At 36.9% G+C, this 27,931-nt stretch overlaps 1 protein-coding gene across 2 annotated transcripts in view; it reads left to right on the top strand.

The window, feature by feature from the left end:
• The window catches only part of eys (EGF-like photoreceptor maintenance factor), a 166,182-nt gene that overhangs the window by 14,969 nt on the left and 123,282 nt on the right, over positions 1 to 27,931 (top strand). The window contains exons 8-22 of one of the 2 annotated variants that reach the window (XM_085368758.1): positions 3,323 to 3,462; positions 4,537 to 4,700; positions 4,856 to 5,109; positions 7,110 to 7,214; positions 10,837 to 10,959; positions 12,754 to 12,867; positions 14,724 to 14,837; positions 15,465 to 15,572; positions 16,115 to 16,348; positions 17,690 to 17,812; positions 17,915 to 18,028; positions 19,459 to 19,572; positions 20,605 to 20,718; positions 25,124 to 25,321; positions 26,883 to 27,004. In XM_085368758.1, coding sequence (XP_085224884.1) covers positions 3,323 to 3,462; positions 4,537 to 4,700; positions 4,856 to 5,109; positions 7,110 to 7,214; positions 10,837 to 10,959; positions 12,754 to 12,867; positions 14,724 to 14,837; positions 15,465 to 15,572; positions 16,115 to 16,348; positions 17,690 to 17,812; positions 17,915 to 18,028; positions 19,459 to 19,572; positions 20,605 to 20,718; positions 25,124 to 25,321; positions 26,883 to 27,004 — 2,141 coding nt within the window. The remainder of the gene's footprint in view (positions 1 to 3,322; positions 3,463 to 4,536; positions 4,701 to 4,855; positions 5,110 to 7,109; positions 7,215 to 10,836; positions 10,960 to 12,753; positions 12,868 to 14,723; positions 14,838 to 15,464; positions 15,573 to 16,114; positions 16,349 to 17,689; positions 17,813 to 17,914; positions 18,029 to 19,458; positions 19,573 to 20,604; positions 20,719 to 25,123; positions 25,322 to 26,882; positions 27,005 to 27,931) is intronic. The other variant, XM_085368757.1, reaches the window with a different exon arrangement.

Genomic DNA, 27,931 nt, shown 5'->3' with positions numbered 1-27,931 from the left:
ATTGCTCAAATATTATACTCTGAAATTCACATTAATATAATTTTTCTGTAATTGCTTATTGTGCCTCACCGGCTGAGTCTGAATTTACATTCACTGAATGGTAACTGATGGACGACTGACGGGAGCTTTCTGTTGTTGGCACAGCACAGTTTCTGTGTCTGGCAGTTGCTTTTGCCCACTTTACTGGAACATTTCACTGCATATAGAGACCCGAGACATGGTGGGCAGAGCATCTCTGTGTCCAGGTGACGCTTCTCTCGCAAGAATTTGCTACTGTTATTTTTAGCTGTTGTAGACTCTTAGGGGAAATGTAACACTCATGGTAATGAAACTCTGTTTGTTCACTCTTGTTCAATTAAACATTAAAGCACAACATCAGTGTTAATGACACACAGGTCACAGAGTCTGTTCGCCTCATCAGTTGCTGAAGCAAGCCACATTAGAGTCACAATTTAAGGTGACATTCAGAGGTGGCATTGTATTTTTAGCAACTGATGAACTGCCAGTCCTTGAAGTATCAAAGGTATAACTCCCCATTGTCTAAGACTGTGAATGATACAGTAGCTTGGAGTATTATTAATTCATCTATTTCCTACACTGCTTATTCTTTTAGAGGTGTTGAGAAGCAGAACACCTTTTATTTACTTTTTAAGGACCACACACAAACTGGTGGAACTTGTAGAAGCACATGTATGTGATGAACATAACCACATACCCTAACCATAAAAAGCTTCATATATACACTGAATTAACTAAAGGTATTCAAATGCTTATTGACACAAATATCTAATTAGTCAATCAGCAGCTCGATGCATTTAGGCATGTAAATATGGTCAAGAAAGTCCAAACTGAGCAATGGAGAACAAAGGTAATTTCAGTGACTTTGAAGTTGGCATGGTTGTTAGTGCCAGACGAGCTGGTCTGATTACTTCAGAAACTGCTGATCTACTGAGATTTTCCCACATTACTCTCTCTAGGGTTTCGAGAGAATGGCCCCAAAACAGTGAAACTTTCCATTGAGCAGCAGTTCTCGAGTGAAAATACCTCGTTATTGTTAGATTAGAATGACCAGAATCCTTTGAGCTGATAGAAGGCCAGCAATAACTCAAGTAACCACTCATTACCACCAAGGTTGTACCAAGCCAAAACCACCAACCAACCAAAAGAGCATCTCTGAACACAACATACCAAACTTAAACACAACAGCAGGAGACCACACTGGGTACCAGTCTTCTAAGTACAGGAAACTGAGACTACAGATAGCATGGATGGACTGTCAGAAATGAACAGCAGAATATTTTTGATATATCTGATGTGTCTCAATTTCTGCTGCATCACTGAGTTAGTAGAATTTTTCCATAAACCACATGTTGTAATGGTTTTGGGCAAAATATTCTCATTAGACTTTTTCATCTTAATACCAATTGAGCTTTGTTTAAACACTATTGTTACTGGCCATGTCTATCCGTTTTTGACCACAGCATACCATCTACTGATGGCTGCTTCCTGCAGGAGTTCTCTATTCTCGCCTCCACTAGCATCACATCTTAATATCAGTATGGCTCAAATTATTGAGGAATGGTTTCCAGCGCCTTGTAAAACTATGCCACAAAGGATTAAGGCAGTTTTGAAGGCAAAAAGAAGTCCAGCCCAGTACAGCAAGGTGTAACTAATGAGGTGGCCGGTGAGTGTACTGTAGTCATCAGATCATTATTATTAGAATTTTGTCAATTAAATTATTGCTTCTACTGTTACTATAAAAGATACAATTACTGACCCTTGCATCAAACCTTTAAAGCATAATGAAACTATGTTAACAAATATGAATTTCTTAAATATGGGAGAACACACCACAGTGAGGCTCATCCTAGTATCCACCATGCTGGTAGTCTTAATGAGAATCCTCAATTTCATTCTCTGACCAGCAATTTAAAAAAAAAAAAAAAAAAAGCAGAAAACAATCCTATGAGCACTACTTTAGAGGGGGAGGGCTGATGGTTATGTCATTGTTTGGACTGAGTGGGAACCTCCCATCACAGATGTCAAGTTGAACTGCACCCATGACACCCTATAAGGCTCAACAGTTACCGTGTCCCACCCCCGTTACACCTGCTCTGTGGGCTGAGCAGGACTGTACCCCTCTACACCAGCCAGGCTGAATATTTAGGGACAAACATATTTAAAATATCTGCCTCTGATAGCCGTAATTCCCCTTTTACTGTTGATATCAACACTATGTCAATATTGCACAATGTAGGCCTAATCCAAAAAGCTCTTAAACATGTAAGATGATTACAGAGCCGCTATAGTGATGTTGGACAGCTTACGTAACACACATATTTTCCTCTATCTCCTATATTTAATATGAGATATCCATACTTTGCACACAAGCTGTTGTCTTTTCTTTTCCGCCGTTCCCATTAGTTGTTCTTTTCCGCAGCCTCTGAAACTGCCTCTGCAGCCTGCCATAATCCCTGATCATGAATCCCTAACTCCCTGAGTAAACTGGTACTAGATGTGGCCGCAGATCCATGGTAACAAAATTCCACAGGGCATACCCTGGCTTTCCAGCGTTGCTGCTAAATCTCATCTGTTATCTCAGTAAACCTAAGCTTCTTCCGCTCATATGCCTCATCTGCTGCATCTTCTTATGGTGAAGGGAGTTCTGCCATGTGAAAAAATAGCCCACAGACTGCTGGACCAGAGTACTAAGAAAAATCTTGGTGCATGGCTGAAATTATAAACCACTGTAACTGTGACCTTTTTTTAAAGCACATCCTGCTTTTGACTATATTATGTTGTTTAAACATAATAGAACAGCACATGTGTAGGGTCAAAGTAATGCAGTATTCACTCGCTTCAAATATACTTAAAGGGTATGCTAAGTGTACCCTCTTGCACAGCAAACATCAGATATTATTTCTTGTTTCTTGTAGGAAAAAGGTCTGCTCTGATACAGTAAACCTTTTTTATCAGCCACAAAGTATGGTATACAGATATGCATTTTTTTCAACAGAGCAAGAAAGAGGAGGAAATGAAAGCGCATTACTAGGGTTTGCCTGTTCAGGTTTAAATTAAAAATTCAGAAGGCAGATAGGGGGGTGGAGGACACTGAGCATCATCGACTGAGCTTCAAAATGGGGCCAATCCTCCCGCTGACCCACAATTGGGTCAGTTTTGCCCTTGTTTCTTAAATATATAGAGGAGCAGCCTTAATTCCATGACTTATATTAGATACTAGTGGCACTGATTTCAGGACTTCTGTTTTTTGTGGTCCAGCATCGCTCGAGTCAGATTGCATGTATTACATCTTTTCTTGCAGGTTTTCAAGGAAAGAGTTGTGAAGTTGACATAGATGCTTGTGCCCTGTCCAACAACACATGCCCACCAAATACTGAGTGTTTGGATCTCCCTTATGGGCTTGAGTATACCTGCTGTGTACCCTGTCCTCAGCACCTTCAGGTGTGTAAAAAAAATCTTGACGTGCTTTTTTTGTCCTCGTCTACTGTCTGCAAATATAAATAAGCTCACTTCTCAGTAATATCATTTTGTGGATTTGTTTTATTTTTTTATGCTAGACAAAGTTTTGGATATAACTGCGACATATCTCGACAAACTAAAACTTCAGAAGGTGTGGGTTTCAGAGAGTCAGTGTTTTTTCTGAAATGGTGAATATTCTTTCATAATGGTTTTCTTTTATGAATAGAAGATTGGCACCAAGTGAAAATCCCTAAACATAGCAATCATCGGATGTTGCGGCTGCGCTGGTGACATTCGCTGTGTGAAAAATAAAAACAATAAAAAGCATAATGTTAACAGTTAGTTAACAGTGTAGTAAATCTTAGATTTTTTTTTTTTAAATGCAGTTTCCATATATAGTACATAAGAAATTATGTTGGAGGAAAGCAACGCTGGAATTGTCTTTGGCAGGATTTTTGGATTGTGTTTGGCATGAACAACGTTTGCACATTTACAGAACTGAAAAGGCCACCTGATTTGGATGTATATGTTTGTATGTGTATATTATGTATGCGTAAACAGAGAAAGTGCTTCAGATGACAGATGGAGATGATCGCTCACTGTGTAGCAATGCTTGTGTTGGCCCTTGTACAGAAGTGCCATGATGCCTGTATTATAGACCTTTCCACAAGCAAGCTTTTCCCCTGCCCCTTTGTTTTTCCCCGGTGGCATCCACATGCTGGCAGGTGTACTTTTATTTCCTCTCGGGAGGTTTAGCCTTCAGTGACCATTGATCTTGTCTTGTATGACATGTAGCTGCTACATGGAATCCCGAGTGACCCCAGTATAAAGCATGAATCAGTATTCATGACTTTGTCGTGCTATTTTAATGAAGCTCATTTTCAGGGATCCAGGGGCAAGAAATGATTCGGAGAAAAAAAAGATGGTTATATTTTCTTTAATCTGAATAAGCTCAGCCCCATTTAAAATATCATACAAAATAAAAGAGTTGCACATGAAAGAGCATATCTTGTTTCATGATTTGTGTATCTAAAAACATCTATTTCCAATCAACAGCCTTGTGCCTTTGGAGGACGCTGTGTGTTAAATAACAGCAATGCTTATCGATGCATCTGTACCCCTGGATGGTCTGGGCAGGACTGCCGCGTAAATGTCAACGACTGTATTGAACATGGGTGTCAAAATGGAGGCACTTGTATGGATGAGATTGATGGTTACAGGTTAGTGTTCAAATCCTGATGGTCTTGGGGCTGTTCTGCCACCAGAATGTCAATGATTGTAAAAGCTGTTACATTTACTGCTCTTTTCCTTCAGGCTTGAAAGAATTCTTCTAACTCTATACAGTATTAAGAGATTCTCTTTGATCTGTTGCTAGCTGCCTTTGTCCTAGAGGATACACAGGCATCTACTGTGAAGAGGACATTGATTACTGTGTTGACCACCGCTGCTCTGAACATGGTTTTTGTCTGGACCAGCAGTATAACTTCACCTGCCGTTGCATGCTTGGATTCGAAGGACCGCTTTGCGAAGTGGAAATAAATGAGTGCCACAGCCTCCCTTGTTTAAATGGTGCCACCTGTGTGGACCTAATCAGTGATTATCGGTGCCACTGTCCCCCAGGATTTGAGGGTATGAGACCATCTGATGTGAATGCAGTGCTGTTTACAATCATTAATAGTACCAGTGACAGGAATATGAGGTTCTCGAGCAGTTTTTAGTGTGCTAATTATGGAACATATAATTAGCAAGTTTATCATAATTTTTAATGAGTAAAGCAATAAAATTAAAATTTTATAGGCAGTCATGTTAAAGAGAAATTTTTTACATGACTCTTTGCAGTCCTGTGAAAAACGTTCCCCCTTACTGCATCCATGTAAATTAAGATGGTAAGTAACAGCAAGGGGGGATGAGGAAGTGTGTTTTACTGACTGATCATTAGTAATTGTGAACACCTCTATAATAATAGAAGGTCAAATGTGAGGCCATCTGTCCGAGACCCAAAGCTTGAAAGAAATTGGCTCGACCCAAACAACAGGGCAGTGATCCCAAGCACAGCAGCAAATCTGTGGCAGAAAGCAAAGAATCACTTAATCAAAGAATCAGCCATTCATGCAGCTTTAATAAAGTTGCCTAATAAAGTGTCCTCAAATGATGTACTTACTTTTTCACAGGACTTCTTTGAGTTTTCTTAATCTTTTTCCCCCCACTTTATCTATATATGGTCTACATCTTGCTGCCTTCACCGAATTACTTTTTTCCCACGTGTATCCGGTTCCATTCCAACTTTTCATTATATCACTAAGCACTGCAGAGTGAAAATAACTGTTAGCTAAATAACAAAAATGAAAAAGATTCAGAGTGTGAGGAAAAATCCTAGAAACATTCCTACAGAGTGTCAAACACACGCCTGATCACCTACATCAGAATTCCCTACAAAGGAGAGATTTGCAGCTTCTCATTTCAAGTTGTTGAATTGCACTTGTGCACTGGGGCTGCTGTCTCATATACTGCTGTTAGAAACCCTTGCTGTTAAGGGGCCTCTGAAGAAATGCTACGTGCATGGCTTATTGGCTTTGCAAGTGATGGTGCAGCTGCTGTGGTAGGTCAATAGAGAGGAGCAGCTAAACTCCTGTGTGAAAACATCAACCTTAACTTGACCGTCGTTCACTGCATCATTTGCTAGTTTGACATTCGGTTGGATCACCTGTATCTAAAGAGCAATACAAGAGATTAAGAATATCGCATCAGTGGTTTTATAATCTGAACACTCTAACAGCTCTCAGAGTATACATCACTGTGGTCCCTGAATTATTTGCATAAAGAGATAAACAAAAACAAAAATTTTTAAAGCTACTTCACATATTACTTATTCAGTACCAACCTGATTTACAAGTGATGTGAATGTGTAAACAGCGGTGAATTAAAGTAAAATCAGTTAGCTAAGCTAATGGGGGTGGCTGATTTACTATTGAACTGGGTATACAATATCTAGTAGAGAATGTATGTGCAGGTACAGTCAGCAGATGCTTTAATTATCTGAGTACCTTACAGTACATGATTAAGGGAGTGCCTACCAGTGTATGGGGTCATGATGGTGAAAGTACAATTACCTTTGGTATAGACAGCCGTGCAGATAGACGAGCAGTGCCCGAGGATGTCTGGCTGTTAGTTCTCTGAGCTCTCTGGCTCACCGAGAACTAAGAGGGCTGAAATATTGCCAGAGGCCAGACCTGGCGCAGCTTTAAATTTGTCAGTAAAATCTTTAATCAATTCCGTTCCTAACTCTTGCCCTGAGGATACTAAAACCAGGGCTACGGCATTTATGCATGCACGCAAGCAGCAACATGCTGAACACATAATCATTCAATCACATTTTGAGCCGCTAGAATCAGAAGTAATCAGCTGCCTCATGAAATAAAACCAGGTGCTGGTTTATTGATGTGATTCGAGGACAATAAGCAGAAATTTGTACTGCATATGTTCTGATTGTTGTTCTGGTTGCAAATATGAGTCACGTGTTGGACTTCACTGGAATAATTGTTAAACTGGCAGGCTGACAGTCACATCTGTGGTAGAGACATATTTAAAGTGTTTTGTTTTGTCCTGTAATACTGTATAAACCCCTGCAGGAAGGATCTGCTCTGAAAATGTAAATGATTGCTGGCCACAGCCTTGTCTAAATGGAGGTTCATGTATGGATCTGATAAATGACTTCATTTGTCACTGTCCAACTGGTAAGTATCGTCTACTTGTGTATAACTAAGTATGTTTATAAAAATATCATGCTATTAATTTTCTCTATCGTTTACCATGGGAATAGCTGAAATTTCTTGCAGTTACATCCAACTTCTTTCTTTGCTTCTCACTTTTTTGTTTAAAATGCACAAAGTTACCAGAGATCTTTGTTCTTCAGAAAGTTTCAATGCAAGAAAAAGGTTCTACCTGAGGCAACTATAAATTGGTATTGCAGATTGGGGTTACAAAAAATAACTGTTAGCATTTTAAAATTTACTTTTTATAACCACGGTTGAAACTGATTGCCAGTAAACCCAGAAAAAAGATACGGCCTTTCCTGTTTTGTAAAACACTGATTTGTCCACATATACAGTAATTCAGCTTCTGCTTACTGTAGGTGTGAGCTTGTTCTTTAATCAGGTTTTCCACATTTAGCATATTTATAACAAATGTTATAAGAAGGGTCCATAATCAGTCCATGAGAGAGGGAGGTGCTGTAGTCCTTCGAGAGCAGTGGTAATAAAATACTGATTCATTACTTGATTGCGCGTCAGAATGCCACAGCCAGGCCGCTTGGCATAACACGCCCAATGTCACATTGAACTGCAAACAATCACAATCCACAAAACAGGATTTACAGATAAATATTTGAAAATAAATCCCACAAAACATAGGTGCTGACCGGACAAGAAAAAACACTTTGGTGTCGAGCAGTAGGTCATTTTGCCCATTTTTTTCTTAATATATAAAATAGTAGAAAAGTTGTATACAATATGCAATTCAAGTCATTTTGGTTCATTTTTTTTTAAGCACCAAATCCCAACCACAGTTGCCTCAAGGCGCTGAATAAACAAATAAATAAACACATGTAGTTGAATTAAAAGTAACTTGAAACAGCGCCTGTTATACGTGTATTTTATGGCCTTGCAGATATTAAAAAATGCATCACTGTAAATAATCTGATCTTATTATTTTCTGCCTTTTTCTCAAATTAGATTTTGTCAAAAACAGAACACCAGTGTGTGAGTAATGGTTCCATTACGGTTATAATTTCACTGACAGATTTACAGACAGGTGCTTTTGATCACTTTATCCCGTGAGAAATTTAATTAGATAATCTGTCAAACATACATGCTTCCTACTACAAAAAGCACACAAAAAGAATCAGACAAGATCTCCTGTTTGTGTTCAAGTCCATTCCTGCCACCTTGTCTTGTTTGGAGCTACAGTCCATCATATATGTGTTTTCCAGTTTAGCTTGAATTGGGTGACAGTATTTAATTTTTTTTCCAAATGTATATGAAACAGAATTAGATTAGAAGAGTTGTAAAGATTATTCAATCAAGACTGGCCAGTCTTATAAATGTGGTTTTTTTAGAGACAGAAAAAAAAGTTTAAGCTGCATCTAGATGGGTAAACACACACACTGATTGGCAGTTGTGCTCATTTGTTGATCGCAGCTGTATTTCCTGGGGGATTCCCAAGTTCTGTGAAGATGGTACTTGTTTAACTCAGCAACTGCCCACATTCTGAAGATATAATATTTTAGTTAAGAAGAAATAGCAAAATAATATTGCAATACAGCACTGACGTCTCGCTGTTCCAATTTAAAAAAAAAAAAAAAAAAAAAAAGTGCACCAAATTTTAAGGAATTGAGAATGTTGTAAAATAAACCAAGGTGTAAATGTGCAAGACCTAAACTGATTCATACAAATGCAGCTAGTTGGATTATTAACATTTAACATGAACTAAAGGCTAAATGGTGTTATAGCAGATTACCTGAATTGAATTGTGTATGAACTCAGTGACCACTTTGTTGGATGCACCTTGCTAGTACCTGACATTTAAGTACAACAAACTTATTCAAGAAAGCAGTTTGAGATGATTTGAGCTTTGTGACATGACGTGATATTCTGCTTCAAATAGCCATTGGAAGATGGAAACAATGTGACCATAAAGGGATGGGTGTGGTTTAAAAGATCATCAGTTGGTATTAAGGGTCTCAATCTGTGCCAAGAAAATATTCCACACACCACTGCCTACAAGCCAAAAATGGATCTATGCTTACACCCTACCATTTGGTTGTCTGAACAGAAACTGACACTTACCAGACACGGCAACCTTTTTTCTAATTTTCTGTTGTGCAGTTTTGGTGAGCCTGTATGAATTTTAGCCTCAGTTTCCCGTTATCAGCTCACAGGAGTGGCACCCAGTGGATTGTGTGCTCAGTGAGGATCTTCTGCATACCTTGGTTCTAATGCATGGTTCTTTGGGTGACTTTGCCTGTCCTAGCAGCCTGACCATTCACCTCTGTCCTCTGACATGAACAAGGCACTTTCACCAAGAGAACTGCCGCTCTTTTTTTTGGACCATTCTCTGTAAACTTTAGACCTGGCTGTGTATAAAATCCCAGTAGATCAGCAGTTTCTGAACTGCTCTGCCCATCTGGCTCCAACAACCTTGCCATGTTCAAAGTCATTTAATACACCTTTATTCTCGATTCCGATGTTCGGTTTGACGTTCAGCAGATCTTCTTGACCATGTCTACGTTCCTAAATGCATTGAATTCTTACCTTGTAATTGATTGGCTAATTAGATAGCTCTGAACAGTTACACCTAACAATGTGGCCAGAGAGTATAGTTTGTACTCTACCATGTTACCTAACAAGCAGATCATTAATGAAGGCTAAACCCAAAACTTACTCAATGTAAATGCGTGTTTCATTAGAATATCTTGTGGGTATGAATTTTGAAACCAGAAGAAATTTTTTATAATTTTTTTTCATTCATCTGAGGACTGAGCCACTAGTAGGTGTCAGATAGGATAGGGAGTCCCACTTGGAGATGGTGACACTGTAAATGTGACATTCCTTCATGCAACATTAACCTCAGAGTGAACTGCATGCACAATTGGTTATTAAACACTTCTGAAACACTCTGTTGGAGGCAATAGCTGTCCATTAACTAGCCAAGGTAATACATAATTTAATGGGGAAAAAGGGTAGTTGGAAGGTCATCAGATGTGCTGGTGGAAAGTAAGCTGGTCTGGATTCAGGTTACAGTCTAAAGAAAGTGAAGTCCACTTCTAGCTAAATGCATTACACAATCCAAGAGAACTGACGGCAACTTCACACAGATATTTGCGATGGAAATATAACTAGACTAGCACTATCATATTTTTTCAGTATTACTCCATATTAGTTTTGCCCATATTAAAAGGTGATCTATTTTAAGACTCTTCCCATTCATATTTATCTATTTTTGGAAACGTTTAATGCATACCAGTCTCCAAATCTGTCTGTTCTTTATTTGCAGCAGTAGATATTGACAGAGGTATCTATCAGTGACATGCAGATGTGCGTGTGTAGGGGTAGATAATGTGATATAGATCAGTCCGGTGTGGTAGGTCCCTGTCAATGATTCACTCAATTAGCATACTGCATAGCAGGTAGATTGCAAGGAGAAAAATCAATACGTCCATTAATCTGCTGAATAAAAGCTGTCTTTATCTAATAAAACATGCAGCCATAAAGGCGTGTTGCATTTTGTGTGTTTATGTATTCAATGCTTGTGCCTTGATTCCTCAAGGTTTTGCTGATTTTTGCTTTTGCATTGTTTCAGGGTTCAAGGGGAAAGATTGCTCTTTGGATATTGACCTTTGCTCGTTTGGAATGTGCAGTGAACATACATTAAAATGCACCAAGACCAAGGATGGACAGAATTTCTCTTGCACATGTGAAAGAGGTGAGCAAGTCTTTTAACAGGTTAAAAGTAAGCACACAAATCTGTGTTTTGCCTGCTTATTTGTCCACATATTTACAGTGAAAAAAATTACATAAAAATGAAATTGCCTCCACTGACTCACTGGTAAATTAAGCTTCGCAAATGTCAGTTCTCTGCAAATCATTATTTCATTAGAAAGATCATCACTTCATGCCTTACTTTACTGCAGAAAAATTTCTTCTTTTAGATCATATATTAAAATTTGCACCTACACTGATGCATTATGTTTTTTAAGTTCCAAACTGTCTGATAAAAAAATGCTGATTTTCAAAGGATGATGTCACGGTTTCTTAAAAAAAAAACCCAAAAACTTAATTTTGTTTGTGTGTCAGTCAAATCTCTTGGATTCCCTTCCATGTGGATGTCACTGTTATCACAGCATGTCGCTGCCAGAAGTGACAGGGATAAGACAAGAGTAAGTGGAAGGGGCTTGATCTCTAAGATACTCTGAAGCTTGCCAGGGTTATCCAGGCTTCAGAGACTTACAAGTCAGTAGCGTGTGTGAGTTTGGTGCTGTGTAAGTACACACAAGGGGAATCATGCAGTTTTTTTTTTCTGGATGCAGTTAGGGTACTTGGAATAATAAACATTTGCTAGCCATACCAGTCATAATTCAGCCAACACTAGTCCTCAGCAGCACCTCTATCTCTGCAAACGAATGGTTGTTACATAAAAGTCCATGTAACCTAATCAATAACCGTAACTTCATTACCCCCGTTGCATTTATGCTCGGCAGATGTCACAGTGAAGGATCGTGAGTGATTTCTTATGTAAATGCAAGCAACCTGCAGCTAGCTGCTCTCCCTAAAACACTTCTCAAGGGCAAGCTGTGAGGTGCTGTTTTGTTTAGATATTTCTTGTCGACAGTCTTGGCATCCATATTATCGAATGCTTTTGAGCCTAAGGTGTTGTAAAACATGTTACTCATGCCCCTCACTATACTCACTATCCCACGCTGCCAACTTTTTGACCTAATATTTAGTACATACGCTAAAGCATACCCATCCGTGGTCTGAGAATGAACTCAGATTGGTCGATTTTGCATGCAAATGTGTAATTTCTATATGAATAAAACATGAAAGTTGATTGGGAAATGTTTCATTTTGCACTGGCATTACATTAAGAGAGTTTAGTGAATGAAGTTATTTAACTCAGGATTGTAGAACACAGCAGCTGGGTTTGTTTTCTTCTGTTTCTCTTCGTTTTAACCCCGTGACTTTTATTGTGCAAACTTATAAACTTCTTTTCCTGCAGTAAGACAAATTCCTTGTCCTTTTAATCTTTGCTAAATTTCTAATTGTGAAGGTCATCTTCAGACCGTTACATTTGGATAACTGTGTGTGAAACATTGTGTACACTCAAACAACTACTCTGTGGCAGATAAGTGGGACATTAACCCACACACAGCTTGTGTAGCACCAGAAATAATGTGCTTAAAACACTGGCATGTTTCCTCTTTGTAATGGCCTTTGTGTATTGATTGACTTTGATCTTAAAAATCACTGGATTTGGCTTGTTTAATGTAATAAATCAGAAGGGCAATGACTGCCTCTTATTAAACATGATTAAATGATCCAGTGAGCTGAGTCTGCATGTGCCCAGCAAGTTCTTTGAATCAATACGAGCTTTGAAAACCAGCTTTTGTTTGTGAAAACAAAGTCATGCTGATCCTAATTGACTGAGAAATAAAACCAGCCAAAAAGGATTCAAATAATGCTTTTTTTTTTTCTTTCTTTCTTTCTACATATGCTGCAGGGTTTGGAGGGTCGTTTTGTGAAGTAAATCTTAATGACTGCCAGTCAAACCCATGTCAGAATGGTGGCATTTGCGTGGATGGCATTGACATGTATCAGTGCTTATGCTCAGAGGGTAAGTTGTAATGCAATTATATGTCCCAAAAGTCAAGATAATATCATTATATTGCTTATTCAGACTTTGTTGGTTTTTAAGTGGGCAGTCAAGCAATTGCAGCCCTAAAGTTATAACCATGGTTTAAATGAAATAGCTATTCAGAAACACTTTTACATTCTTTTCTTTTTTCCATTTGGAGGTCGTTTTCTTATTCTTAGGGATAAATGGGCAAGCAGAGATGAAAAGACATTGACTTATTTTCACTGCAGCTGCGATTCAAGTGATTCGCGAAGCGAGGCTTTTTATTTTTTGCTACAAGGAAAACTCTTATAAAAGTATCCAGGTGACAAAATGAGGGCACCATCACCATTTGTGTACTTTACTGTAGACTGATACTTACTGTAAGACATAATACTTTGTTTAAACAGAATTGAATGTGGTAAAGAATTTTTCTTAATTGCTTTGTCGCTTCTTCTGCCTTTTTTAAAGTAGCCGAGCTCTAATTTCACAGTGATATCTACTTCAGTTTTAATCTCAAGAATCAAAACATCTGTAATAGTTTACTGTATTTTGAATAATTTTAGCAATTGCAACACATATTTTTATCTACCTTACAGCAGTTTCTCCAAAATTCTCATCTTATGAGCTCATTAATGCATGAAATGAACTGAACCAACCCCTCCAGATTCCTCTCCCCTGCACAAAAAATCTTTTCACTATGTCAGAAGAATGCACGGTACATTCAGTAAGTTTATTGCTTTCAAGTGAACAGTGGAATTCTTGTGCATTGCATTGCAGCACAGACTCTCTTAGATCTATTGGATTTGTCCTGAACAAAAATGAAATAACTAGTGTTATCCACACAGGCCTTCACGGAATCTGCAAGGACTCAATTCCAGCATAACTACATAAGATTATTGTTCCCCGTCTCATTTGTCAGGATAGAATTTTGTCAAAATTGAAACGAAGCTAATAGAGCTAAGAGCAGAATTCAATTAAAATCTGTGTAAAGGTACTGTACTCTCCCCAACAGCTGTTTTTTTTTTTTTTTAACCATACAAAGCTGATTGCTAGCTTTACTCAGGATAATATTCAGTTAAACATTTTGAATCTCCTGGTTTGCAGTTCAAGGTTGGCAAGTATTTGCTTAGATTTCTCCGATCACATAAAATCATTCAATCAGAAATTGTCACGTGTGTCATTAGTGTAAAAGAAATAAATCACACCTATTTTTCCTGTAATTTCTTGGTCCGGTTGACATCTTACCTGTGAGACATACCTCTGATTAATCTGTGATTGTGGGTGAAGCCTGTTATGCATTTTTAATGAAGTCAGGATAATTGTCAAATTTTATGACTTGGAGAGAGGTGGAAATTGGTTCCATGGTCAGTTTGAGAAATGATGAGAATTTGACCTGCACCGATGGTGCTGATAGCCAAGCATTAGTCATGGGCCTCCTGTAGCTGCAGTGTGTGACAGTGCTAATGATAGTCATTTTGTAGCGTGACCACACGGTGGAATATATTTATGAGGGACTAAAATGTCAGAAATTGGCAGCATTCACTTTTACATGATGACTTCAACCTTTTAATTTTTTAAATATCAAATGTAGTGAGATAACTCAGAATTAACCACCATGAAAAAAAATCATAAACAGGTGAGCACGCAGAGTGAAAACATACATCTTATTTTCCTGTGGCACAGTGTATTCTCTACCTTGTTAACTTGTGGAAAAAGTCATGTAAAATTAGATGAAAGCCATAAATTGCTTTGGGTTGTAATTTATGGGTAATTAGTATCTTTTCAAGTCTGGTGTTTACTGACATTCACACACCATATCTGATATGTGATTTTTGCTTTTCTTTCCATACGAGGATTTAAGGGGCTGAACTGTGAAATCAACTATGATGAATGTGTCTGCACCAATAACTCCACATGTATTGACCTGGTTGCAGACTATGAGTGCATCTGTCCTGCGGGCTTTACTGGCGAGTTATCTGTGTTATCATTTTCACAGTGGGCCTTGATGAACATAGCCTAGTTCAATGAATGTTAAACAGCTATAACCATTAAAATATCTGGCTTTACTAATGTAAGAGTGTATCTAATTGATAATTAAAAATCCACACGTATAAGCTGAATATTGGATAAATCTGTCTACATATAGAACATGTGGTACAGAAATCCAAAACAGCACTTTATCCTCTTAATAAGCACAAAGTGCAAACATTTAAATTACTTTGGGTAATTTCCCTAACTAATACATGTTCATTTAGTTTTTTTAAATTAGGATATTAATGAAACTTTCATTCCAACCCATATATGTTTAACAAAGAAAACCCAAACATATTTTTCAATAAACTATGTGTGCTTTCAGCGGTGAGAAAAAAACTTGATAGACACTAAAAGTGCAAAGATATGGCAATTACACAGCATTATCTCCCCTACTGACTTCATTACTAAAACACACACTTCTCACTTTAATGGTCTTTCCTCGCTACAGTCAAATTCATTTGTGTGTCACCTTGTTGAGACGTTTCTGTACGTTTCCAGTCCTATCGTTCGTCATCACCTTGATAAATTAACAATCTTGTTAACAATGTTTACCTTTTCAGGAAAAAATTGTTCATTGTTCGACTCTCCGTGTACACCAGACCTCTGCAAAAATGGAGGAACCTGCTCCTACAGCTTGACTGGGGAAACGCAGTGCATTTGTCCGGCAGGTATTGAACGAGCCTTTACACAGCAGACTGGCATACATTTATTTAATCTTTGTTTTGACATATTGATCAGACGTACTCATTGCTCCAGTCACTAATCTATAAATGTTGAACAGTGGGCTTCATAAAAAATAGTATTAAGTTATTTAATTGATGTAGCCACACTGAGCATCACTTAATTAGACGCCCAATCCCTTTTGTAACTTCAGTCGTTAGTGCACATTAAAACATATCACTGTTGTTGTTTTCTGTGGAATAATCAACACATATTTTACCTCCAATTGAATATCATTAGAAGCCAATATACACATATTCAGATTGGTGAAAAGGCTGACTGTATGTTTTCCTGTACTATTTCTGAAGTCTCTCTTTGGCTTTATTGATATATACGCTGACTGGTTGAATTATGCAAGTCAGCAAGGACTAAAAATCCTGGCAATGACATATTTACATGAAATCACAATTCATGATTTTTGACAGATGTGGAACAGCTTACTGTACACAGCACATAGCATCAACCATGCCTTTGATCCCACCTCTTACAGGATACCTTGGCAAAGATTGCTCCTCATCGGTAAACCAATGTGTGTCAAATCCCTGCAACCCCGAGGGAACCATCCTCTGTGAAAAGCTGGAAAATACTTCTAGATGTGTGTGTCAACATGGGTACATTGGGCGGCACTGCAAAACACCTATAAACCACTGCGTTGATGGCCTGTGTCAACATGGTTCAGCGTGTGTCAATCTATCAGGAGGGTTCAAGTGTGATTGTTTACCAGGTGGGTTCATCACTCTGCAGGGGCTTGTTTCAGGTGCGGCATTTCCTTGAATGAATCATGTATATAGCAGACACACTCCCAGTTTGAGCCTTTTACTTGTTCAGCTTTCTTCTCTGTGGGAGTCTAATCTCTTTGGCCTTAAGCAACAACACATAACAGTCTTATGAAATGTGTAAGTCAAGGCTCAGTTCATCAGGTTGTGAGCTGACTTCAAAGCAGTGGTGACGTTTAGGATTCCTCTTTGCCCACGTAGACTCCACAAGTGTTCCTTTAGCAATGTATCCCTTTGATAAAATACAAGTAAGCACATCTATTATTATAACATGAAATATTTCAATCCGAAATTGCAGTCATTACTTCATTTCTATTTGATAAAAAATGCAACCTGTACTGGTGATTGCCGCACTTACTGTACTAGCAGTGGCCACAAAGAATTGTTATAACAAATGTTTAAACCTCCAGATCACACTGATAATTTTGGTACTTAGTAAAATGTTAATAAAATAGGACAATCTTTGCAAATTGTTTAGAAATGCTAAAACAATTTCATTAGCAATCAACTGTCGTCTACCTACAACATCTCGAATGACTAATTTCCTTCTCTAAGAAGTTCTTTCATAGCTTTAAGTGAACAGTGTGGAAGGCACTGAGGGTTCATTGCTTGTATGAAGTGCTGTGTTTTCATTTGAAAGTAAAACCAGTTGTTTTTTTTGGGTTTTTTTAAAACAGAAGAAAATTGTAGTTTTAAAAAGCCTCAAACCAAACATGCTCATGACAAACATCTTACATTTTTAATGCATGTTGATTTTATGCTTAAAAGGTGCACTTTGGGGTTTTCTTGTAAAAAGGCTTATGTTTTCATTAATTATTTCTCCTATAACACACTGCAACAATAACCGCATGTCTTCCCTTAACATGAAACACAAAGACATTTTGGAATTTTATTTAACCCTGCTCTGTTATTAACATTTGCTTCCTCGCAGTCTTCTTCTTCCAAACCATTGTGGGTACTATGCATTTCTTTTTTATGGTATCAGCTTATCTTGCTCATGTGTGCACATGTGCAACCTTGCACAATAAAATATGTGCAGAAAAGTCCCAAAAACACTGTTTCAGAGTCCAAAATTCCACATAAATATTTACATTTTTGTTTTTCCTTAACAATAGTACACTCAGTGTACGTTTTGTCATTTTCTCGAGTTATAGAGATAAATAATATAACTTTCAGAGATTTAAAAAAAACAACAACGGTATGTTATCAAGCATCCTAAAGGGATAACTTTAAAGAAATGCAATGTAAAAATGAGAGATCCCGTAGAAACTCTCACCCTTTTTCCACAGGTTTAACAGGCCAGTTTTGTGAGATAAACATTGATGACTGTGAAAAAGAGCCATGTGGAGTCCTGAGCATTTGTAAAGACACTTTGAACGGCTACAATTGCTTCTGTGCACCAGGATTTATTGGTAAGTGAAAGCTATCTTGAAGTTATTCTTTGTGAGTTAAAGTGGCATTTTATTCACAGAAGCAATTTGTCAACATGCAGTCCTTCTTTTATATTTTCTTAGGAAATAATTGTGAGATTGAAGTGAATGAATGTCTCAGCCAGCCTTGTCGCAATGGAGGCTCCTGCGTAGATGAGCTCAACTCATTCAGCTGCCAGTGTCCCCCTGGGATCACAGGTATTTTATATGGTTCTTACCATGACTGCTCAAACTTATATGTGTGACCTATGAAAATAAAGCTGAGCAAGAGTCACTCGAAATAACTGGCAAATGTCTATAAACATTAGCAAGCATAGTAAAAATATAATATCCATATATTATGTAATTTATTGTTAATGCAACACGGAAAATGTATGTTTGTTTTTGACACAATGCCATGAATGTAAGATCATATATTAATTTAATACACAAATATGTATTTTTTTCTTGTTCTGTTTTATTACTATATATTTACAGCTTCCTTAAAATGTATTTTAAAATATTTATTAAACAGTGCTAGCAGTTTGATTTGTGATCCAATTTTGAGAAAAATCAAAGTGTTAAGAGTTTATTGCCCACAGCTGAAGTATGAAAATGATCTTAAAGTGCATAAAACTTTACAGGCTCGAGGTTGGATGTGGTGCTTCTGAAGTTTCACTGAATGTATTTAATGTCTTATAGTCATAGCTCTTGAAAAATGTTTCCTTAAACAGGTAATACAGTAAGTTTAAATTGTAATGCTAAAATTGTGTAAATATTTCCTTGCTGTAAATGTAATTTTTGGATTTTTGGAAACAAATATCTTTGGATTTGATGCCTCCAGATGTGGCTATTTTTAACATAAGTGTTGAGTAAAATAAGCAAAAGCAGTGTTTACTTTAACCCAACTACACTCTTGCTAATCAGAGGTATAAAAATCTGCTTTAATAAAATGTCATGTAGCATTCATTACTGGACAAAAACTTTGAAAAAAACCCACAAAAACTTGGATGTCTCGACTGTGCTAAAGAGAGATCACTTAGATAATTATTTCTGGGAAAGCTGACCGTCACTATGGGCAGCAAGACTAATCCGATGTGTTAATGCTTCCACCATGCAAATCTTTAGAAAAGATCCACAAAGGAGGAGATGAGGTTAAAAAAAACAGCTCTATTGTTTATAGTGTTACAAGTGCAGCACAAACAGTACACTGTAATTACATGGAATGTTGGTGTAATTCAAAGACCCGTTATCATTTTGGCATTTCACACTATGTAACAGCCTCCTCTAAAGCTTACAGAGAGTAAATGTGCAAAACAGCGATAGTGAAGGAAAAAAATCATCTTGCTGCTTGGTTAGTTTGCTGCTAATCTGCTCTCTATCTTGAGCAAAAAACAAGGACAGAACAGCAAGTCAATAGTCTGTATTCTATAGAATGTGTGTGTGCCCATCAATCATTTTATTATGTACACCTGCTCATGGTTGTTAATGCAACTATGTAGGCATAGTCAAAATTACCTGTTGAGCATACATGCATATACACATTTAACCGTCATGCCAAATAAAGCATATTTCTTTCCTTCAGTCAAATCTGTGCTGTATGGCACTTTTTGACCATTTGTGACTGCTGCTGCTTGTTAACATTATAGGCATCTACTGTGAAGTCAACATAGACGAGTGCACGTCCTCTCCCTGCCTGCACAATGCCACTTGTGTTGACCTAGTTCATGCCTACGGATGTCTCTGTATGTCTGGCTTTGCAGGTCAGTGAATGCACTTTATGTGAATACTTCTGTAATGTGTGATGTGACATCCTATACATATATTTATTTTGCATAATGTGTGAATAGTTTTCCAGTACAAATAAACAGAGAAGCAATAAAACTTCACAAAAATGGGGGTTGTGGACGTGAACATGTCTCTGAGGTTGAACAAGTACTAAATCTGCAACAGATCTTGGGCTATGAAGCACTGTACTGTACGTTTATGCTAGCAGTTTATAGTTCAGACTCGCACTAACATGTGAACATGAATCTACAGCCATAGTCATTCCTCTGCTTTGCTGTATTTAGGTGTAAAATGGTCATGGTTATTTAGGAGCAATTAGTAGAGCGGTGTTACGTTTGCACTCATCTTATCCTGTAGTGCTTTTTGCTTTACATGTGGTGCTACGATGCTCACTGTTTATAGTGCAAAGTTGACTGTAGATTAAACCACAGGTAAGACTCCCAAACTTAAAGGTCAACGACAACAATGGCTTTTGAACTGTTTCCTAGCAATTTGCTAATAATTCTCACAGTGCAGACCCAAAAATAGAAGTGGTGCAGTGCTCAATCCTGTGAAATCTTACACGCACAAAGGAGGTGATTTCTCTTCTTTCTAAAATTCTTAAGGATTATGCATTTAAAACTTTTTTCTTTTTGCATGTTGACAAATGATATGTAAAATAGAAAGAGGATGTTCTTGCTGCTCCAGCTACGTTGCTGCAGCACAGCAGGAAACCCTTTATGGTATTATAGCTCTGTTTAGCACTTCTTTCATTCTCTGTGTGTAGCATTAAGGTCCGCAATATCCCCTCCCCACAAAGAATGCCAAAAGTACATGTTGTTTATCCACATTCAATTTGCTTTTCTTCGTCAGGTGAAAGATTGATGTAAAGTAACAGCAAGAACATGCGGTACAGCATAGATAATAATACAGGAAAGGTCATTTTTAATTGGTTGAATTACTGAATGTTTACGTCGATCACTCTTCGGCATAGCATATTTATCAAGTTGTGTTCTTTCCCGTCAAAGGTACAACATGTGAACTCGACATTGACGAGTGTGCTTCATCTCCCTGCAAGAATGGAGCCACTTGCATTGACCAGCCTGGTAATTACTTCTGCCAGTGTGTGGCTCCATTTAAAGGTAATGAGCACTGAGAGAATGGGGACAAAAAGCAAAGTTAATTAAATTCACATACTATTATTTTCACCTGTCTGAACTAACTTCACATGTCTCAACAAAATTAGTAAGTCTTTATTCTTAATCTGTAGTTAAATAAAGAACTCTTGAATAACTAGGCAGGTATAAGCCACAGTTGATGCTTCTCCCAGCCATGTGACATCTTTATTCTCACATGTCCTAAAACTCTTTAACTTGGTGTTTTTTAAACCCTAACCACAATATAATAGCTAGTGCAAATAAATATGAGAAAACAGTGAAATAGGGCATGACCATGACACTTTAGGCTCACTGTTGTGTTTTATGTCAGTGCCACGCCACCTGCCTAAAGTAAACTAATAACTGTTTTAACTTCATAATAATAATAACTTGTTATTATCCAAATGGCTCTAGATACACAACATTTATAAACCATTTTCAAATATTAGATACAACTTTACATTAACTTTATAATCATTTTAATATGTGTTTACTGAAAAGTTATTGGGAAAAATTAAGAATTACAATTTCATTGTCCAGTAAAGAAACAAACAAAAAACTAAACTGAATCAAATGAAAACAAAACTAGAGTAAGTCAGTCAATTTACTATTAAAGTGTTACCTTTTTGTTAACAAATAAATTTTAATACATTTTTCACAAATATCTCTTTGGATAAGTGTTGAAGTGATAAAATTCTTTAACCAAAACCTTTAATGTTAACTTCGCTGTGACGTGATACTTTTATGTTCTGCAGACATCTTTTGCTGGTCACTATGCAACAAATGCAAAATTTAGACAAAAGCAATTAATCACCCCTCTTTGTCTGTGGATTCCGGTGTTTTAATTCTCATAAAATCACGGATGTAGCCATGTAGTCTACTTTTGAAAATATCTGTGAAAGTTTGGGTTCTAAAGTACGGAATAGGATTAGGGCCACACGGGGGGGGGGGAAAGTGGGCACGTCTTTTTTTTTTTTCTTCTTTTCCCGAATTCTGAGAAAAAAGTCAGAATTCTGACTTTAATCCCAGAATTCTGACTTTTTTCTCAGAATTTGGACTTTTTTCGTTGTTCTCATGACAATGACAATAAAGTTTCTGATTTTGATTCTGATTCTGATTTTTCTCAGATTTTTTTTCCAGTGGCCCTAATCTGAGAAAAAAGTCAGAATTCTGGGATTAAAGTCAGAATTCTGACGTTTTTCTCAGAATTCTGACTTTTTCATCAAATTTTTTTTTTCAGAAATCTCAGAAAAATGTCAGAATTCTGACTTTAATCCCAGAATTCTGACTTTTTCTCAGATTTTTTTTCCAGTGGCCCTAATCTGAGAAAAAAGTCAGAATTCTGGGATTAAAGTCAGAATTCTGACGTTTTTCTCAGAATTCTGACTTTTTCATCAAAAAATTTTTTTTTTCAGAATTCTGAGAAAAAAGTCAGAATTCTGACTTTAATCCCAGAATTCTGACTTTTTTCTCAGATTTTTTTTCCAGTGGCCCTAATCCTCTTCAGTACTAAAGAGCCCAGAGCCTGGGTTCTAATAATTTCTTATGTTTTTTTTTTTTTTTTTTTTTTACGTTATGTTTTACACAGAATTCTTCATAATTTTGTAATTATAGTGTGTTATGGTTTTATGTAATTTTTTGTTGTAATTTTGTTTGTGTATTGTGAATGCAAAAGTCCAACAAAGAAACAAGGGTTGAAAATTAGAAATAGCTGTAACTCTACATGCAGCACATCAGTTAACTATGTTAAACTGCATTGTTAATTTTTGACATATAAAAAGTGACAGACCACATATTCCAAACCATTGGAATTAACATCAGCATAGAAACTGTGCTGAGCTTCATGGCATGGGTTTACATGACGGCCTAGTACTTTTATCCATGACTGGTTGTCAGATGCATTACTTTATCACGGTGAATTCATTTATTCAGTCATTTCATTTTCTCAAATAAATCAATAAATATGTTAAAAAGTAATTTTCACATTTTATTATTGATACTATATCCCCACATAAATGAATAAGAAAAGATGAGATAATTTTATCAGCATAATGATGAAAAAAAAACGTTTTTATGTTGCGTTTTGGCACAGCTGGGTTTAAATCCCATTCTGGTAAATATTTTAGTTTTTAATATATTATTAATCCACATGCTGGTCTTATAAGAGATGCACTGCTGACTGTGCGTGATACATTTCTAAAACTGGGATTTCTCCAAAACACAAAACAGTAAAACTTTATTATGTTTGATGGCAAAAAGAAAAAAAAAGAGAAAACATTTACTTAGCCAGACTCTTTTTAGCAATTCATCCTAAAAAATCAGGCAGCCAGTTGAGAAGGACCTCAGTAAAACCCAACAACCACTTTGACAGATCTAATGAGCTCATTGGCTGTGAGATCATCGTAGAAGGACAACAGTCAGGGCAGTATTTCACAAATTTGGGATTTACAGCAGAGTCATCAGAAGAAAATGACTTTAAAAAAGGCACTTCAATGACATACTGACAACATAAGCAGAAACATTCAGAGCTCTGAGAATGAAAGTGTTCTAGTGTGATTCAAAGAACTGTAGAAAGTAATGTCAAAAACAAGTGATTACCCTTGTAACACCACTTCAGTGTACAGTGTGGTAGTGGCCACTCTGCATCTTCAGTGTGCATCAGTGTGCAAAGCTACTCCTTTATACTATGACAGAACTAATTATACAGTTCATGAAGTCAAACGCTAAAGCCATTTCTGGGAGTATTTCTCAGAGGGTGAATGATTAACTCGCTTTATATCTGAGGATTTCAAGTGATTCAGTGTATCAAGAAAGCCATGGCTTTGTGGAGCTTTAATTTCACCCACTTGTACCTTACAACAAATATATCAGTGAAAAGTTGTACTACTGTTTACCAAATGATAACTAACTGAGAAGCTGTCACAGTAGAAGTACCATTTATCTGTAAATGAAAATATATGTAGTGTGTATATATTGTTTTTTGTTTTATATGTCTGAAACAAATAAAGATACAATACAATACAATTTATTAGAAGCATTTGTAATATCAAAATCAATATTTTCACCACATTTATGTTAAAATAGCCATAACTACACTTCAGATTCTTTCATAATTCACGGATCAACCAGCTAACCAGCTGCTAGCTCAGCCAAAGTGCTTCTTATATATTATTTGGTATAAGAAACCATTTGGACTCAGCAGTTTCCTGACAAATAAGAAACTGATTCGACTACAACTTCACTCATTTCCTTCATGTGATTGTTTTACAGAAACGATCTCAGTAGGATGCACCACCACTGTGCTTTGTCTATTTTTGCATGTTTTGCAACATTTGAAGATTTTTATCATCTGCACTGATCTGGTTAATTTTCTGCACTGCTTTTTATAATTATGTTATTTTACTTTCTGTAGGCTCAGGAGAGATTAGCCTTATGCACAATCTATCTGAAGTGATTTTTATCCACTTTCATTTTTCTGCCTAGTTCTGTCAGTTTTCATAATCAAAGCTGTTGTTAAGTTGCTCAAACATGATGCAAATGGCAGTATTCAATAGCACATTAGCAATGACATTGAGGGTTAAGTAGCCAGATGTGTGCTTTTATCACTAGTTTTAAATCAGCATGGAGCATTGTTGCATTGAATGAGGAAATTTTGTGCAAAACTCATTTTGTATGAGTACAAATATATATATATATTACATAATACTACATAACATATTTTTTTTTAAAAAACCAAATTATATATATATATATATATATATATATATATATATATATATATATATATATATATATATATATATAAATATAAAAATTTGGTTTTTAAAAAAAAATATGTTATGTAGTATTGTAACAGCTTGAATGTTCGTAGAGTTAACATAATGTTCGTTACTTTACATGTCAATAAAAAAGAATGCAACACACCATATAAAACTCAACTCAAAATCAAATGTGCTGCCATTTTAAAATATTAGCTTATTTTAAATTTGATCAAAAGGTTAGAAAAGTACGTGGAGGAACATTATCCAATAAATTAGGTCAGTAACCTGATTGCGTATAAAAAGAGAGGCAGAGTTTCTAAGATATAAAGACACTCAGGGGTTTACTACTCTATAAAAAACTGTCTACAAGTTGTGGAAAATTTTCAAAATAATTTTCAGCCTTATTAATATCGCATCATCTACAGTATAAGGTGTCACTGAACTATTCTTCTTAAATTAGTAAATTTCCTTAGATTAACATTTGGTGTGTGTTCTCAATTCTATTGTAGGTTCAAGGAAACATATAATAGAGGTGTACACTTTAAATCTTGAGATCAATTCTTGCACTGTGTTTTTAACCAAGATTCTTGTCTTCTGGATTCTGTATTTATTTCTTTGCCTCTCCTCAGGTCATAATTGTGAGTTCTTACCCTGTGAGGCCAGTAATCCCTGCGAGAATGGAGCAGTATGTGTGGAAGAGTTGGATCAGGACCATTTCCCTTTAGGTTTCCGCTGTCACTGTCGCCGTGGCTTCACTGGTCCCCGCTGTGAAATCAATGTGGATGAGTGCAGCTCCAGCCCCTGTCTTCATGGCTTCTGCTATGATGGTACGAAACAGCTTACGTCTTCCCAACATTTTCATGACATACACTCATGACGGAAGCAAAGCTGCATGCGTGTATTTAGACATTAAAATGCCATTTATGTGTCTAATTTGATTTTGTTCACTTGGAGTGTGATAGGTAGTTTTCAGTTGCTTCACCATTGTAGATATTGTGGTTAGAATCATTCATCTGAAGAGAGGAGCTGGACATTTTTTACTGGAGTGCACTTGATTAGTTTCTTAATATAATGTGTCAGAGAAGATCAGTCATCGATGTTGCGCTACAATTTGAATAATGGATATTAAATGACTTTGAATGAATGGTTTTGAATGGTTACTCCCGTGCATTTCATCTCTAGCCCAAGTATTTAAAAAAATATCTGATCATTAGAAAAGTGCTGAAAAGTAATAAATTCGAAATAATTATCAGTCAATGAATCTTGCTTTGTTTATGTTATACTGTGAATTTGCATGATTTTGTCATAAATTTAGTTTAGTTTTGAAAAAGCATCAAAATATTTGTTTCTTCCACCCTTCCTGGCGTTCTTGAAAACTGCCAGCTCTCCAGTCCAGTTTTGAACTGGCTTATGCTTTTTCTAAAATAGTGATGGCAGTGGATCACTGTCCTCTCAGTGCTACAGTAGCCTCCACAAGCTGTCTTGGCCAATTTTGAGCGCAGCCAGTTCACCTTAGGTTAGTGAAGGTGGATTCTTGGACCTATTGGCCAGTGCTCAGTCGCAGCCAGCCAGCCAGCCACAAGGGACAGCACTGCATAGCCACAGTGGCAGTGATGAGTAATGCTGCTGCCACCGAGGACTTACAGCATTTAATGAGAGTAATAGCATCTACACGCACCAAGACAGAGTGACAGCATAGATTACGTGGTAAATCTTTGGGATAATGAAGAATCCAGGGACCCTGACTGGGGAAGTAATAAATTCACTCCTGTAAGAATTGCAATTACCTCTGTCACTGGCTGCCTGTACCAGTGTTGTGTTGGAGAAACAGAATGATGCATCCTTGGTTAAAATCATTAATAAATAAAGAGAGGAAGGAATGGATTATTAGCCATGGGAAATTCTAACTTCTGATGGAAGAAATTGCCGCATTTGTAGCTTCTGAATTAAGAATAGCACTGAAATTGGTCCTCTCCCTCTGTTGCGCTCTTTCCCCATCATTCAGCGTGTTGCAAGTATGTTGAGAGTGTTGCAACAAATGACAAGACTTTCAGGCTTTCAGTGAGCAGAAATATGGTGAGACAAGGAAAGCACCTGGCAAGAAGAGGACTGAATGGCCATCGCAGACAGGTTCATTTAAAGCTGGTTAGAGTGTAAAGCTGTCAGACTAAGGCAGTTTGGACTTTGCCAGCAACAGGTCTTACTGATACAGCCTAAGTCATTTATTTAATGGTCATACCCTTTAAAAATAGAATCACAGTGGCCATTGTGTAGTCATTTATGCTCATAATCAGCACTTACCTGTGTAGAGATGTAGGACCCACAGAGATTTGAGTGAATTAATTTATGATGCAAGGTACTGTAACTATGCTCCGGCTTTTCCTTTAGTTGTAGATGGCTTTTACTGCCTTTGCAGTCCCGGTTATGCTGGGCTCAGATGTGAGAAAGACATTGATGACTGCGTGAACAGTTTGTGCAGCACCAACTCAGTATGTAAGGACCTCCATCTGGTAAGTTGAAACATTTTTCCAAGGCAGTATAATGGAGTGATGTTATAGCCTATGCTTCAGAATTGCCCAGTCCTGTAAATCGCCACAGTTGGTAACTCTCCATAAAATATTGATAGACATGAATCACATTAGTTACTGTATATTACCTTTGATGGCTGCTGTGCATTCGGTGTTTTAAAACATTTCTTTTGCAGTAAATATTAACAAGTGTGCAGTAACTCGAACATTGGCACATTATTAAAAACGAATAAATTACATCGGCATGACTTTGTGCTCCAGAGCAGCTCGCCAGTTATCTGGTTTACAGGTCCAGCATGATTCATATTGTTTTGGGTGTCTGGGGGGAAAATAAGGTAGGGAACTGTTAATATCTTATGTCCCATAGATGGCCATTATTATTTATATCTCATAATAGAAAAATTATGCCAATTACAGTGTCCCACTTATGCCTTGTAGCCAATGTACCATAATAACCAAAGGATTACCAAAGTATCCCTAGAAGGAAAACACTAATTTGTAATGATAGCGTCTCTGTTTTTAACCAATGTTGTTTTAGATCGTGTGTCCAAAACAACACATATACCTGATAATTAGTAATTATTTAAAAAAGCTTCATCTTTATGTTTAAAGTGTAAGTCATAATAAACATAGAAATATTCAATAGGTTTTTCTTTATTTATATTTTTGATAGCCATTTAATAACTTTACAGTGTCTAAGCACATCTATAGCACGCTATATTCCCCATTAAAGACCTCCACGTCCTGGTTATGCAACACATGGGCAGGCTTGACGGGAAATAAAAAATGCTTATGTCAGAAGTTAAGTTTAACAAAAAAAAAGCAGAACTTTTAAAACTTGTGTCTTGAAGGCACAACTCTATTCTTGTACTTATTCAAATGTTTTTTTAAGCCAATAACATTGATATG

Source organism: Diplotaxodon limnothrissa, linkage group LG13 (assembly GCF_057381915.1).
Source record: "Diplotaxodon limnothrissa isolate DT_005_m linkage group LG13, D_limnothrissa_male_GT1.1, whole genome shotgun sequence".
Taxonomy (NCBI): domain Eukaryota; kingdom Metazoa; phylum Chordata; class Actinopteri; order Cichliformes; family Cichlidae; genus Diplotaxodon; species Diplotaxodon limnothrissa.
This window is presented reverse-complemented; position numbering and strand designations above follow the sequence as displayed.